This window comes from Chaetodon trifascialis, chromosome 14, assembly GCF_039877785.1.
Source record: "Chaetodon trifascialis isolate fChaTrf1 chromosome 14, fChaTrf1.hap1, whole genome shotgun sequence".
Lineage (NCBI taxonomy): Eukaryota > Metazoa > Chordata > Actinopteri > Chaetodontiformes > Chaetodontidae > Chaetodon > Chaetodon trifascialis.
This window is the reverse complement of record NC_092069.1, coordinates 13,095,089-13,111,211: the sequence shown is the minus strand read 5'-3', so window position 1 is coordinate 13,111,211 and position 16,123 is coordinate 13,095,089. Positions and strand designations below refer to the sequence as shown.

General features: G+C 45.3%; 1 protein-coding gene across 1 annotated transcript in view; it reads left to right on the top strand.

Annotated features, from left to right (window-relative positions):
- The window catches only part of LOC139342095 (latent-transforming growth factor beta-binding protein 2-like), an 80,915-nt gene that overhangs the window by 49,154 nt on the left and 15,638 nt on the right, over window positions 1-16,123 (top strand). Inside the window, exons 10-30 of the mRNA XM_070978998.1 lie at window positions 1,121-1,243; window positions 1,346-1,510; window positions 3,025-3,390; window positions 4,218-4,237; window positions 4,475-4,511; window positions 4,993-5,067; window positions 5,927-6,052; window positions 6,559-6,687; window positions 6,899-7,018; window positions 7,310-7,429; window positions 10,133-10,252; window positions 10,415-10,537; window positions 10,651-10,776; window positions 10,871-10,996; window positions 11,189-11,314; window positions 11,510-11,635; window positions 12,134-12,259; window positions 13,216-13,341; window positions 13,697-13,816; window positions 14,022-14,147; window positions 15,745-15,867. Of these exons, the coding sequence (XP_070835099.1) occupies window positions 1,121-1,243; window positions 1,346-1,510; window positions 3,025-3,390; window positions 4,218-4,237; window positions 4,475-4,511; window positions 4,993-5,067; window positions 5,927-6,052; window positions 6,559-6,687; window positions 6,899-7,018; window positions 7,310-7,429; window positions 10,133-10,252; window positions 10,415-10,537; window positions 10,651-10,776; window positions 10,871-10,996; window positions 11,189-11,314; window positions 11,510-11,635; window positions 12,134-12,259; window positions 13,216-13,341; window positions 13,697-13,816; window positions 14,022-14,147; window positions 15,745-15,867 (2,649 nt within the window). The remainder of the gene's footprint in view (window positions 1-1,120; window positions 1,244-1,345; window positions 1,511-3,024; window positions 3,391-4,217; window positions 4,238-4,474; window positions 4,512-4,992; window positions 5,068-5,926; window positions 6,053-6,558; window positions 6,688-6,898; window positions 7,019-7,309; window positions 7,430-10,132; window positions 10,253-10,414; window positions 10,538-10,650; window positions 10,777-10,870; window positions 10,997-11,188; window positions 11,315-11,509; window positions 11,636-12,133; window positions 12,260-13,215; window positions 13,342-13,696; window positions 13,817-14,021; window positions 14,148-15,744; window positions 15,868-16,123) is intronic.

Sequence of the window (16,123 nt, the reverse complement as noted above, 5' to 3'; positions counted from 1 at the left end):
CTTCATTGTCTTCACAGTATGTGTCTCATCCTTACTCATCTAAACAGGTCCCTCTTCAGAAGAGAGACACAGGCTTGTTTACATTGTCATAACAAAGAGGCTGGAGGCTTTGTCATTGTCGAGGCCAGCTTTAGCTCTAGAATAAGCTCCTCCTAAGACAGATATAAAAGTGCAAGGAGAAATGGAAAATCAAAGGGCGACAGAGATCAGAAAAGAAGGAACAACAAAAAGAACATCGAGGCATTCCCTGGATTTACTTCAGTCCACAGAATTTATCAGCCTCAATCCCTTATAAACTCACTTTTTCCAAGAGGAAGCAAAACAACAAAACAAGAGCAGATTAATTAGAATTGGGAAAATGTGTGGTGGCAGGCTGTCGGGTTCCAGTCGTCAAAGCAATGGGAAAAGACCTAATGATGTACTCTTTGTTTAACACGGTAGAAAAACAAACTTTCCCTGGTCCCAATGTGATCGCATGACTAAGCGCTTGAAATATGTCCCCCTATGCTCCTGGCTGGCACATTAACTAGCTAGCTTGACTCCATTTGGCTTAGTGGCTCAGGAGCTGTTGGAGCAGTAAGCAAACTCCACTGGCCACTGTGTGCTATCACTCCAGCACATGGTTCAGGCCAGACAGAGGGGAAAAAAAACCTCTTAATGACTTTCACCCGTTGACGTAGACTGCTGTAGGATGCTGTGACCCTTTTTGGACACTGTAAAGGAAAGATGCTGAGGAGGATAATGATCCAAAACATTCTGCTATTTCCTCTGAGTCTGGCTGACTACCCCGATTTTAAAGTCAAGGTCACCACAGCCCAAAGAGTTTAGAGGGATAGATGACTGAGTGTACTGTAATTCATTGTGCATGTTTCCTTTCTTCTTCGAGTGGTTTTGACTACGTGATCCATTTCAATATTTTGTCACCTTTCTCTGCTGGTCTGCAAAAAGGAAAGCTTTGTATATCTGATGTGAAATGCAGCACACTGCATCAGTTTGGTTGAGGGGTTCACTGGGAGTTCAAAACAAATTTCTTGTCAGAGGAAAAACATGACTTCATGATATTTCCATAATCAGGAAGTGTACTAGATACTCCACGACTGACGTGCTGCATTTTTTACAGACATCAACGAGTGCCTGTTGTCTGGGATCTGTAAGAACGCTGAATGTCTCAACACCAGAGGAAGTTACAGGTGCATGTGCAAACCAGGCTTCATGTTAGACCCTGAAAGCAAGCACTGTGTCTGTAAGTATTGCCCCTTTTTCATAGTTTACCATTCAAGGCTGTGGCCTTGATGTCTTGTGTGTTGCATTTGAATCTGATCGATGTGTCGACTTCTCTCCACAGCGGACAAGGCTGTGTCTGACCAGAGGGCATTCTGCTACCGATCGGTGTCAGCAGGTGCGTGCTCTCTGCCCCTTCCTCAACACATCACCAAGCAGATCTGCTGCTGCAGCCGAGTGGGCAAGGCCTGGGGCCCCGAGTGTGATCGCTGTCCTTTGCCGGGATCAGGTACAGTCCCAAAGAGTTACCCTGTACTCGCTGCTGCATGTCCTGAATCCTCCTCCACGACTCATACAAGACTGTTTAAATTCAAGATTTGTCTTGTCGTCCATCTGCAAACGTAACCTTCCATTTCTGGTTTTACTGTACTTGCTGAAAAACGATTTGCTGGGTTAAATACTTTTGCAGATTTAAAATGTCACATGTAATCTTATGCAAGGGATAGCAATGGTAGTGAAAGCACAGGCAAAGAATATTTACCATTCAGTCACCATTGTGCTCTTTGCCAGGTTTGTAAAGCAGTTCAAAATAACCAAATGTGTTTTGAGTGGAAAGGGACCAAAAACATAACAGTTTTCATATTTTGGAGGCTACATAATAGTGGGAGTCAGTCTTGTGTTATCACTCCAATCCTCAGAGAGAGACCCCACTAATAGACCGGCAGAGCTTCACAGCAGAAATAAATAGCTTGGCCAAGTGAAACATGGGAAGTAGTTGTCATCTTTTTTTTTCCATACCGATCTAATCTTCAAAGTCTCTGAGAGAAACAGGCTGGTTTTATGGAGTGTCTGTACTGGCCAGTGATTCATGGGGATTGTCATAGATCAGATATCACAGACACAGACCTCCATGGTGCTGCTCAGCCAGGACTGACACAGTGCACAGACACACAGCCTCTGATTATTTCGGATGCTGGCTTTTGTGTGGCCTGACAAGCTGTTCGAGCCGTGCTCTGAACAAAGCAGCCAGGCCTCGCGACTTCGTAACAGGAGCTTGTTGACTTTCATTCCATATTTACTCCGTTTCCTTTGATGTGGCTCCTGATCATGTATAGCCCCATTTCCCCCCCGCTTTAGATTCATCATTCAGTAGCCTATCGTATCCACGTTTCCTGCATTTATGCAAGCATTTACAACGACCACATATCTGTCATTGCTCATATCTGTATTCCAGACTCTTTTGGCATAGTGTTGCTGGTTTCGGGTCAGGTAGGGGACACAGTGCTTCTCACTTGTAATGGATTGACCATTGCTGAGGTTTGTTGGGCTCCGACACAAAGAGGTGCAGTCTCCCTCCTATTATCTAGCCAGCCAACCCTCCATTAGCCTCTCACTCACATGCCTCTACAACAAAAAGTTCAAAGGTCAGTCAGTATTACATGATCCTCTACTTCCCCCACTGGCATTGCTGTGTCTGTTTGAGTGTGCAGATATCCCCCAGGCTTTCCAAATCGCCTCGCTGGTAGCCCTCTGTGACAGCTGTCAATGGCCTGCCAGCTAGCTTGTTCTGCAGAAACAGCCAAAACCCGACCCCCTCATTCACAGCACACAGTAAAACGCAGCATGCTCAGCACAAGAGTATTACACGGATGGCTTATAGTATTGCTACGAGCATCAGACAGAAATATGACCTATAATTACACTCTGGCAGAGGTTTATGTAGCTGTAGGAGCCCAAGAGAAGGATACAGAGGTGATCTTTTCTATGGTTCATTGTTTCCGCTGTGTGTTGGCTACCCTGCAGATCATTTCAAGGAGATCTGCCCAGCTGGTCACGGATATACCTACTCGCGCTCTGATGTTCAGATTTCTCTCAGACTGCTGGGGGAAGATGATGTGCAGAGCACGGGAGTGTCATGGGAGGACCAGAGCCCCACGTACCCTCAGCCTCCCTCCTCCCACCCCTCACTGCTGCTGCCTTTCAGGCCACAACACCCCAGCTACCCACAGACACCTCAAGTACCCCAGTACCCTGAGTACCCTGAGACACCTCAAGTACCCCAATACCCCGAGTACCCTGAGACACCGCAAGCACCCCAGCACCCTCTGACGCCACAGCAGCCTCTCCATCCCTCTCAGCCAGCCAGAGAGACACCTAAACGGCAGGAAGGTGAGAATAAAATGTTGCATTAAATCTCTGCCAAGTTGACATTAAGATTGGTAAATGTTTACTCCGAATGGCAAAGAGATGAATCTGTCGCTGCTGCTAAATGCTCTCTGCATATTATGCACTTAGCTTTGTACTTATCCAAACACGGTAACCACTTGCATATTTTCACCACAACCCATAACATAAACCCTGAAGGGCAACTGAGTGACACACAATTTTTTTTCTACAGGATGCAGATGGATTAGTATTGTTATAATTTTTTTGTGAGAATCCAAACATCAACAGCATGTTTTGATCCCCACAAATAAATGCTTGATCCAACATCGAACAATTCGGAGTAGTACTCACATCCCTCATCCATCAAAGCGAAACTCCTCTGAGCATCACAGCAGCACACACAACTAATCCACATCGGCCATACATCTAAATCCCCAGGATTTTCTGTAAATGTACCCTCCTGATTTAATGCTTGTGAGATACTTTTTTGGCAAAGCTACGCCATTTTGAGTTATATGAGGAGACAATTCTGTAAATATTTGTGGATTTTTGTCTTCATTATCAGAGATATCTATTTCCTTGTCTCTGTGCATTTTTCCTTGGCCAGCAGTCTGCACAGCTTTTCTGACACAACTTTCTCTGTCTGGCTTAGAGGATAAATGTGCCGTAGGCTTTGTTTTATTAGAAATAAAAGCCTTCAAAGCTGCAAGTCAAGTGACTAAGGAGAACGTGGGTCATTGTATATGCTGTGTGTAGTCAGTAATGGTACTCGTTAATGCGAACAGAATGTCAACTTTTGCTACTGATAAACTTTTCCTCTTCTTCTGCAGATGTGGAAATTCTGAGCCCGGTAAGTTCTCCCTCTCTGTCAACCTCTTGGCACATGCTTTTGAAATGTTTATCTTAGAACGATATGCTCTAGCTATCTCAGCTGGAGGGTTTGTTATGATTATATAACTTATTCAGACCACATTTTGGTAGATACACACACCTAATTAGCACTGACTATGACAGCAAAAGCAGACATACTGTACGAACATGGATGTGGTGATGAAATGTAACCAAAACTTGTTTGCATGTTTTCTAGCCAGCTGTTGTGACTGACTCACCACTGAAATATCCAGGTATTTGTATCTTGGCTTTACTCTCACAGATCATCCAACACTACTCAAAGATTTGTCTAAATGATGCTCCTTGTGGTTTGACTTTTGTCAAGCATTTGTAAGCCTGCAGGTCAGTAGCAGTTTCAGTCAAGCGCAGACACATGATGCATTTTCTATAAATTGCTCACTCCTTCGCAGCGGTGGCAGTCTCAATCCTCGTCTGCTCTGCCCTCAACGCCAGGGAAAACATTGACATTAAAGTCTGAAGCTTGATTATATTCAATGAGTCTACTTGATTTATTTTGGTCATTGCACCGTTTTTAGCCTGGAGAAAAGAATAGATCATTTTATATAGCTGCCCAGTGAGTGACAGCCGAGGCACTGGTGGTTGGGAAAACAAGCAGTGTCTCATTAAGGTTGTAGAGAATGAGAATTTACTACGTGTCACAATGTTAGTGCTTCACTGTGTTCACGCTCACCCTGTCTCAATCCCTCTTCACAGAGAGTTCTCCGGACTCCTCCATCATCAGTCGGAGGCCGGATTCAAAGGACACAACCCACACAGACTCAACCACAGGTAAAACATGCTGTACATCACTGGGATACATTGCTGTACATTACACTGGATACACGTCTAAGATTACCAGTGGCTGATGACAGGTGGGTATGGAGCTGCAGAACAACCAAGAGCAGCACAGAGCTCAACTCTTCATATTTTATGCTCTCAGTCAACTGCTGGCAGACAGTAGTGCATCTAATTTTTTCAGGCTTAAGCCGAGGAGAGCTTGTCATATGCTTTTATTTGACCCCTTTTCTCAGAGCCAATTTGGCTTGAAGATGCTGCGCTGCACAGAGGGTGAGAGGGCGAGAAACCAAGAAAGAGTGTGCCTCTTGGAAGGGGAAGCGATCGGCTGAGTGGACAAAGGCCAGATTTATGAAAAATGGAGGGAGAGCGGAAGACGGGGTTAAAGTGTGTTTGGGTGACGGAGAGGGTGAGAGGAAGAGCGATCGGGAGATAAAGGAAGTGAGGAAAATTTACAGTAATCCTTTAGAGAGAGGTGTACTGCAGTGGGGTTTTTCCTCCTCAGCCAGACTCAGGGGCCCAGTTCAGTGTCTCTGCTATACCACAGTCCATTTGGATGGAAAAAGACAAGAACAACACTAATGTCAGGCTCTACTGTGCATGACCTGTTTCTTGCCGACCCCTTTGTAAGAGCGCCATACCACCTGTTAGAACACTACAGCACTGTAAAACCTGTCCTCTCATCCAAGACCCCGCCCATAAAACAGTAAGACGGGTTCTCATGGAAAACAACATGTGGTAGTGGAATGCTGATTTTTTTTATCTTTTCTATATTGTTGTGTAACCGTAGGTCAAAAATATTCTTGTGTGCTTTCTCAGTAATAACTGTGCACATCTCTGGGGCTTTTCCTAGGTATCGACAAGTGTGCCACCACCCCTGCCATATGTGGCCGTGGGAAATGTATTCCCGTGCAGACTGGCTACACCTGTCACTGCGAGCCAGGATTCAAGCTCAGTGCGCTGCAGACCAACTGCATTGGTAAGCAACAACGGGAGAGAGAAGGAGATGGAGTAAGACGGGGGAATGGTGGGACACTCAAAGGAAAGGAGGGGTGCACAAACACACACACATGCTGACAACAGAGGCCCCAGCGGTTCTGTCTATCATCATTTCTGTGCGAGCAAGTCCTCGGCACCAAACATTACACGGCACAGAAGCCTTGAGAAATGAAGCGAGCCAAAATGAAAGGGATCCGTTTGTTTATGTTGACCTATTCCGTGATGCCTGACAACAGCGCACAGGCCATCCAAAGAGCTGCCACGGTGCTGTGATCCCTTACCTCACGGTGAAGGCCTTGGCTGCGGCCCCTGCTCTGCCTCGATTGGGCTCAGGCCCATCACTGAAGAATGCCTGTGCAGTAGAGGAGCTCCAGAGTCAGGGCTTGGAAAGTGAACAGTCTCTCCTTAACTGCAATGTAATGTCACATTCGATACTTCCCTTCTCTGACTTCTGCCTGTTCTTTCTTTCGCTGTCTCCCATTGCAGATGTGGATGAGTGTGACGAGGACCCATGTGAAGGGAAGGGCCTCTGCATGAACAACTATGGCTCCTATACTTGCCAGTGCCACAGCGGCTACAGCCAGGTGATCACCCAAAACAGGAAGTTCTGTCAAGGTGAGACACAGCCCAAATGACAGCAGGAGACATTATGTTTCCAGTGGACGAAAGCCACCACAGGCTGCTTTTAGCTTTCTGACTGTTAGGGCACTGTAAGTTCTTGTCTGTCAGCGCAGTTCATTTAAAAAGTGTCCTGCCCTAATTAATGCTGTGGAACACAATAGTCACTTTCTTTTCCGTTCTCCTTGGTTTTCATTCAAACTGGCAGACATTAATGAGTGCAGCATGCCCAATAAGTGCCAGAATGGCAAATGCGTCAACACAGAGGGATCTTACACCTGTGAATGCAACGGTGGCTACGCCAAGTCTTGGAGAGGCCTATGCGAAGGTGACATACATGCACAAGCGCCTACGCACACATAATCAAGTTCACGTAACAGCACAATCCTAACCAGACCTATTTGTTTGCTGCCATGAGTTAATGGGTAGCCCAGTAACAAAACACATGTATTTTCCTCTGGTGGAAGCCAGGAAGAAAACTATGCTCACTTCGTGACTGTGTGTTTGTATATATTAGAATTTGTGCCCTCACACCCTCTTTCCTCCCTGCATGTGCACATTGTTTTAGTAAAAACTAATTCAAAGGATTATTTTCGTGTTCCGCCTTTTCCCTGAGCAGATGTAGACGAGTGCAGAGATCCCAGCTTCTGTCCCAACGGTGTCTGTGTCAACACTCTGGGCTCCTTCCACTGCCAGGGTTGTGGCCCAGGGTTCAGGCCTGCCGATGACAGATGTGTGGGTAAGGCAACCCCACACCCCATCATAGCACAGGAGCACCACCACTGCCCAAACTCCCGAAGGTGTTTCCCGTTCCCGCATGAAAATAAGCCGGGTTTCCCTCGTACACTGTAAATGCTTCCTGTATTAGCTCATATTGACGTAGACAAAACTGCTGCTCCCGGTTGGCATCACCAAAAATAACCAAGGCAGCATGGCACCAAGCCGCACTGTTAATGACTTCCTGACAGCTTGTGATGCTGTACAGTTCACCAAATAGCACCAGCTGAATTAGTTTCACTGAATGGGGACACTCTTGACTGCTGATATGCATGGAAATTATATAAAATAAATTGCATTTTATGCTTCAAGAGTCTTATATTGGATGTTTTATGTCCAGTGTGGGCCACTACTGGGGCCACACGACAGCCCAAAACCACAGTGACGATGACTATACTGCGCAGGCTGTGCAGAACCCTCCACTCTCTCTCTCTCTCTCTCTCTCCATTCAGTGTTTCCATGTATGATATATCAAGTCCTCCACCCAGCAGCTTCTGCATATCCCCAATATTGTTTAAACACATTCACCATGTTATTGCTGATCTTTCGATATCACTGGCCTCCGTAAAAAGATTGTTTATAATACTTCAATTTGGGAGAGTCCAAATATTTTCTCTTGGCCACAGCCTTGAACAAACAGCATATTATTGTTGGAGAGCTCTGGCCACTGTACTGTTGGGCCCAGCGGAGGCCAGCGAAGCTTTATTACCACTGCAGGCCTAGGTGAAAGGACCAAGCAGTCACAGGAGATGTATGAGAGGGTCTGAGGGTCAATTCCCTGCTGCAAAGAGGTCCCGACTTGCAAACAAATCCTCTCACTCACCCATAGTGTCACTGCCGATTATTAGATTTGAATCCACAAATGGCCAACAAACTACATTTGATGTGTGTTGTGTTTCGGCTAACTCTCCAGCAGCTCCCAACCTGAGAGTGGCCCTGTTACATAAGAGCCTGACTGGTGTTACTTACCATATCCCCTCTCTATGACCTTGCACCCCTCTAATTTGTTTTGAAACTTAAGCTCCTGGACTGAGTATTCCAGAAATGTGAAAAGCTGAAAGGCAGAATGAGGATGGAAAATATGGAAATTAGCTTTAGTAGAAATTTGGGGATCTTTATAATCGATTTCTCAGCAAGTCTGATGACTGATGCCTCGGTTTAAAATCTCATGGTTTCCTTGCCGCCAAAGAAAACACCACAGAGCTACTTTCTGTTTGTGAGTCTACTGATATTCTGTCTAAATCTGTGGTGTATAAATAGTAACTGAGAGGAACCATGTAGAAGAGGGATAACATTGGAGATAAATATTTTTTCTCAGAACATCCACCCAGGCAGCACTAACAGGCCTACAGTATACGCCTGGCGCTGTGGGAGTCACATAAAACATGAGCACAAGGTTTCCAGCGTTTGCTTCAGTCAATTGACAGTAGCACAGTGGTTTGGGCCCAATTGGCCGAATCCTGGATAAGCCTAATTGCTGGTGTGATAGAGAAAACAACTCCACTCCCTTGTCAGGGCTTATCGCGGAGGCCTGAGAGATGCCGGATGATTGCAGAAACAAAGCAAGGGGCCACGCTGACAGACGTCTGGCAGTGGGCACGGCTAGGCAAACAAAACCCAGTCTGTGACTCGCTCCCAGTGTTTTTACTGTGCAAGCTCTCTGTTTCAGCATCTGTCACCTCTCTGTAGTGTCCTCTCTCCCCCTCCTTTGCAGAAGAATGCTTTTCCTTTCTCTCCCCCCTTTCTCTTCCTCTTTTAACATATTGTTCTGTCTCTCTTACACTTACATAATCAGACTTCACTGCAGACTTTTTCTTCCCACACCTTCACCTAACCTGAAATACTGCCATTGTTAACACTTGATAAATTGCACTATAAAACATTATTTCTGTGTGTGCTTTTCCACAAATATAATTCCTTGGTAAACTTTTCAGACCCCTGAAGTGGAAAAGGCAGCTACTGCTGCACACAGTAAAAGACCATCATGAATGAGGTTTGGGTCTGTGCACTGCTGGAATTTAATGACTGCTGTTTTGCTCTCATTTTGCACACTAATTATGCTGTAATTGTCTCTCCTTTTCTGCTGTACTGTGCCAATATGACCCCTAGTTTGTATACACATCTTTATTTGTATTTTCTGTATCTTATTGTTGTTTCCTGCTGTAATGGTCCAATTTCACCTTATCTTAAAAGTTTTCTACACCAAAATTACAAAAATAACACAATTACTTACTTACCTCTAGGGCTATCTAGCCATGCACATAGTTTTTTGTTTTTTTTTAGGATTTTTGGCTTTTACAGCATTAAAAAAATAAATCATACACATTCAACAGCTCATTCAACATGCTGTGAAGACTTCTTTGGAACTACTAAGAAAACTTGTAATGTAATTTCTCTCGATAGGTTGCTCATGAATGCTTTAAATGTCATGTATGCCGTAAACACGACAACTAAACTTTTTATTTACTTTTGTCGTATTGGGTTGGTGGCATATGTCAAAGAAAAAACTATCCACATGTGTAGATACCGCTAGAGGCAGAGGAAGTGAGACTTTAAATTTGGGTGAACTGACCCTTTAATTACACAGTGTAACTGTGGCAGGATGAAACCTACAATCACCTTCTCACATTATGCTGCGTCCTGTCCTGACCCCTTGTGTCCTCAGATGTAAACGAGTGCTTGAACCAAACAGTGTGCGGCCGTGGGAGGTGTGTCAACACCGAGGGCTCCTATAGGTGCAACTGCTTCCAAGGATACAAACTCTCACCGGACAACGTTTGCCAAGGTAACAGTCGATGAGAAGCGTAGTCAGACATTATTAAGACATTATTGTGAATATTCTCCTACCACAGAAGCCTCACAGCACTATTTATGGTTTCTGAAAAGGCTACAAAGAGTTAGCGGCTATCTTTATGCTCCCTTTTCTTCCTCTGTATCCTCCCTCCAGATGTGGATGAATGCGTGCTCCCTGGAGTCTGTCTCCACGGCCGCTGTGTCAATCTGGACGGCACCCACAAATGCACATGTAACCATGGTTACCAAGTCACCTCAGACAGCAAAGCTTGCGAAGGTCTGCAAAGGATTATCTAGAGCTGTTGGGCGTAACTCACCACTGCATACTTCTCAGCTTGTGGCGCTCTCTCGACAGCAGAATAATGCCTGCAAATTATTTCTTTTTGTTAGATGTCAACGAGTGTGCAACCGGTAATGTGTGCCCCATGGGAATTTGCATCAACGCTGCAGGTTCCTACACTTGCCAGAACTGCAGGCCTGGGTTTGGACCATCTGCTGATGGACTGAGATGTGAAGGTGTGAAATCGACTGATTTGCACTAAACTGCAGCCAGCAGATAGTGATGATTTGTCTGCCCAGTTGTGGTGAATTTGGTATTTTTTATTTCCAGATGTGGACGAGTGCTCCCAGGGTGACTTGTGTCTTGGTGGGGTGTGTGCCAACACGGAGGGATCCTACACCTGTACCAGATGTAAGGCCGGCTATAGAGTGTCTCAAGACCGGCAGAGGTGTGAAGGTAAATTCAATCTCCAGCTGCGCTCGTCATTCAGTGAAAACCATCAGTACTGTTACGATTGTTAAAGACTTACTCAACACATATGGGCGGTTTGTCAACTCACCGTTAAAATGTCTTTGCTGTGCAACTGAGTTCCCTACATATACTATTCAGTATTTACTATACATGCCTGTGCTGGTGTTTTGCACGCAGATGTTGATGAGTGTCAGTCCTTGTCTACCTGTGCCAACGGGATCTGTCTGAACTCGGAAGGCTCTTACACCTGTGAGAACTGCCCCACTGGGTACAGAGTATCATATGATGGAGAGCTCTGTGAAGGTTAGTTTATCCAACACCGCTCTTGTAAACGAACTCCTGCATAACACCACATGTATATTGAATTCAGCCTGAAAGAACTAACACTGGTGGGGTTTCGTGGTTCTTGGCTCTCGCTATGAATTTGCATCTTTTTTTGTCTTGGCTGTAGAGACGTCCTGCAGCGAATGTCTAACAGTCTGTGTTGTTTCATGCCAGATATTGATGAGTGTGCAGTGTCCACTACGTGCCCCCAGGGAACTTGTACTAACACAGAGGGTTCCTTCAAGTGTATCGTCTGTCAGCCTGGTTTCAGAGTCTCTGAGGATGGACAGCAGTGTGATGGTGAGGCTTCTGGCTGTGTTTGTGCAGGAATATGCTTTTGTTATGTTTGTACACTTGAGCACAGGTGTGTGGGTGCCGCCTCTTTTCAGACATGCCAGACCTTGTCTTATAATACCCAACAAACTTGTGGTTGAGGGTGAATGTGCCAGCTGGTTCAGGTTGTAAGTAAACAGCATCAGGTGTGGCAGCTTTGACCCCCAAAGCCCCATCATCTGGGCTCAAAATCCCAAAATACTCTTTCTAGACATCACATCATAGCTGGATCCTGGACCCCTCCACCTCTGGCACTGCTCACAATGAGACACCAGCCCTCAAATAGAACAATGATGTCAGGCAAATGTCCTGCAGATTGCTCAGCTAAAAAAGACAGAGGTGTCGACGTTTGTAATTCCTAGTTCCAGTGATTACCGATTGAAGTGATTACAACTGGCAGGCTTTATTTATTTGAAGCCAGAGATGGTAATCTGTGCTATGATGTATCCTTGTTTTTGTGTCCAGATGTGGATGAGTGCTTGGTGGCTAACGTGTGCCCAGGCCAGCTGTGCTTGAACAGCCCGGGATCCTACACCTGCAGGAGCTGTGGAGCTGGCCTGCAGCTATCGGTGGATGGTCATGGCTGTGAAGGTAAAACTTCCTCTTTGTTTACCTACCTGCTTGGAGCAACTTTGGCTGTCGCTGTGGTAAACATTGGACCAACGTTACAGTAGATCACATTAAGAAAGGAATGCATTAGACCAAGAACATGATTACAGAAAATCTTTACAGCGCTCAGTAATTTGTCGTGACATGATTTATGAGATGGATGCCGTGAAAGGGCTCCTTTGACGAATCCAGGGAGGTTGGATCTGTCATGACTTCATGGGAAGCAGAAAAGGCATGATTATTTAAATGGATTCAAACATGGCCTCAGTTAGTCATACTGTATATATTGCAGTGTGTTTTTGAATGGAAGTGTGGATCTAGCCAAGGAGGAAGATCCCCCACTGATATGTGTCTTTGTGCTGGGAAAAAGTTTTATAAAACAACTTCAAGTCCAAGTGGACCTCTGATAGGATTTTAATGGATGCCTGTGATGCCATGGAAAATATTAAGGGCTTAATTTGAAATGAAGTCAACCACTCCCCAGCCTTCCACGTACTGCAATGGGCTCGCCTTGTTGAACTCGCTCTGTTCACCCAAAGGCAAAACGAAGCCGTCTCAATCACTTAACAATGGCCCACACTATTTTCTCTGTAAGAAATACAATCTGTACCGGCTCGAGGAATTTCTAATGATCACATAACAGCGAGCCAGTGACTGTTTGTAGATAGAGTAATTATACGCCACCTGTAATAGCTTGCTGTTTTGGATTCAGTGACCGTCCCGCATACTTATCTTTCCACCCTTTTTAATAAAACACTGTCAGAGCGATCTAATAAAGAAGGCTTTGCTTACTGTATGTTAGGCTGAGTCACAGTCAGCCATTAATCATTTTTAACAGGTAAGACAGTGAATGATCAGAAAGTGGACTCTTTAGAGGTTCATTTGCTTAAGATGATGACCTATAACAAACCTTTTCTTCTTCTTCTTCTGTCCCTTAGACATTGATGAGTGCCAGACCCCAGGTATGTGCCCCACGGGTGTTTGCACCAACACAGAAGGCTCCTTCTCATGCATGGCCTGTGACCCAGGCTTCACAGTGGCACCCAGCGGGCTCTCATGTGAAGGTACAGTGCAGTGGGTGGTTCACTGTGGTCACAAGAACTTATGATTTCTGTGCAATAATTTTTCACAGTCATTCGTTCCAGTGCAGTATGACCTACCACAGTAAGACTAAGTCATTACTCGCTGGTGTAGATGATGCATGACTTTTCTGACATTCTCATTGCAGTCTGAGAGTTCTTTATTCAAATGGCAAAATGGGCAAAATCGAAGTGAGACCCAGTGATTTACAGCTGGTGCAAATGTGTCATGCTGATGACGTGTGTAAATGTGTGTGTGTGTGTGTGTGTGTGTGTGTGTGTGTGTGTGTGTGTGTGTGTGTGTGTGTGTGTGTGTGTGTGTGTGTGTGTGTCAATGCAGATGTGAATGAATGTGAAGACAACAGCCTGTGTGTAGGAGGCCTGTGCAACAACAACGTCGGTTCCTACAGCTGCTCCTGCCCTGATGGGTTGGAGCTGGTGGACGGGACGTCCTGCAGAGGTATACACACACACACACACACACACACACACACACACACACACACACACACACACACACACACACACACACACACACACACGCATACACTCTCGGTCATCTGACGCATGAAATATACCATTAGTGGTTCATTGTTTCTTGTGGCTTACCTCATTTTGGCATCTTGACGCAGCTGTACCTGTATATTTGTGCGTGTGTGTGACAGATATCAATGAGTGTTTAACCATCGTGGGGATCTGTGGAGAAGGAGACTGTCTCAACACTGACGGCTCCTACACATGCATCTGTCCTGACGGATATACAACCATTAATGAAAGGACCGGCTGCCAAGGTACAGTAACACACTGCTGCGAGAACTGCAATGGCAATGGGAAATTATTTTTCTCATGATTTTATGGGCTTTGTGTAATTGGGTGAGGCAGCATCAAAATTGGAGAAAGTTGGTAATACTGCAATAATGGTTTTTAGCCCTTATTGCTCAAGTCATTTTACAGTAACCTAGCTGGCTTGCACAAGTTACTTCATCCAGTGCAGGCAGGCTGACAGACAGTATCCTCACTATGCTGTCCTGGGTGCTGAGGCCAGGCCTCGGACCCCTGGCATGGCTGCTTTCTGTGTAATGGGCCATGGCCTCTCCTCTCAGCTCAGTCCCTCTCTGCTTAGACATCAGTTTGATGTTATTCCAGCCGCACCCAGTGACCCACTGGCCATAACGATGGGAAAAAAAAGGAGCCTGACCATCAGCTAAGCAAGGCTTTTCTTTTCAACAAACTGGGGCATTTGCTGTCAAAATACATGATATAAGTTTGGCTCGGATGTCAGAATTGGATCAGTGTTATTGCTGGTGTGTCTTGCAGAATAGTAAGAGGTGATGTTAAGTAAACTGCAGGTTGTCTGGCAGTGAAATATCCTGTTGTGATGTGAAGCAGGTAGGTTTGACTAGGGTCAGTCCTTGAGCAGGGACATGCTTCTACTGAGACTTGGCCTTGGAGCAAACTGCCCAGTCTGCATCAGGTACTTTGGCTGCCCGCCACCACAAATACTGGCCTCTAATTATCCTATAAATCAGCAGCTGTCATGTATTTTCTTGCAGTCTGCCATTGTGTGTACAGTGCTGACACAATAAAAGCCAGACCCCTCTGACATGAGTCTGCAGGGGGAGGTGAAGGGAGGATGAGGGCATGTGAGTTTATGAGTGAAAGATGGGTTTAGTCAGGTGAGGCCAAAATGATGCTTGGCTTTGACCAGAGCACTCTTTCAGCAAAAACAGAACATTTGTAATAAAGGACTGACAGCAGAATGAAACACAGCTCAATTTAATCCAAATCAACAGGTTGTACCATAGCCTTGCTGTGCCTTTCAATACAGGCTTTGAAGTCTTTGAATTAACTCCAAAACTATCCAGTCACAGCATATTTATGTGTTTACTTAAAGTCTGGGATATTGTTTTTTCTTCCTATCTTTGCAAATGGGTGTTTACCTTGTCGTCTCTGAAAGATTCATCTGATTATCAAAGGTTGGAAAAGGAAGACAGGCTTTTCCCCAGCGATGAGTTTCCCCCGCTTTCTTGCCTTTCCCCCCTCCTTTTACCCCGGGTCCAAGTACCTTACAAGTTATGCTGTAATGCCGCAATTATCCACCAATCTACAGCTAATCAAGCATGCCGCATTCATTATTAATTTTTACGAGTCGGAGGAAAATGTTTTCCGCTTGAAAAGTTGAGGTAGATGCAATGCATCTTGTGCTCAGACAAGCGCTTGATTACACATTCTTTTTGTGAAACTTATGAAAAGGAGGGGTGTTCCCTGTGGACTTAATGAAGACAGAGGATATATGGGGATATTTAGTGATAATCAATAGGCAATAAATCTTGACCAACCCTTTCTCTAATTATCTCTTTTAATTTGTCTGCCTTCTCTCTGCCTTAGATGTGGATGAATGCAGCAAAGACAACGTGTGCAGCCGGGGACAGTGTCTCAACACTGATGGCTCTTTCTTCTGCTTGTGTGAAGCTGGCTTCAAGATCAATGCTGACATGTCTGACTGTGAAGGTAAGACGGAATAAAACTCGGTGTGAGATGTCCTCCTGGGTGTGCATAGTGATTGACCCTAGGGTTTCTACTCTCTGAGTAAGCGAGCATGTCAGCATTAGCTGTTTGATTGTCACGCTACATTTAGGCTTAAGCGTACTCAGTATAGCACAGTTGGCTATGATTGATTATCTATAGCCAGTGGTGACTGGGCTCCAGTAAAAGTGTCCAAGCCTGGCTTAGAGGCTTTCCTCCATGGTCTCAGGATTGAGGGGTG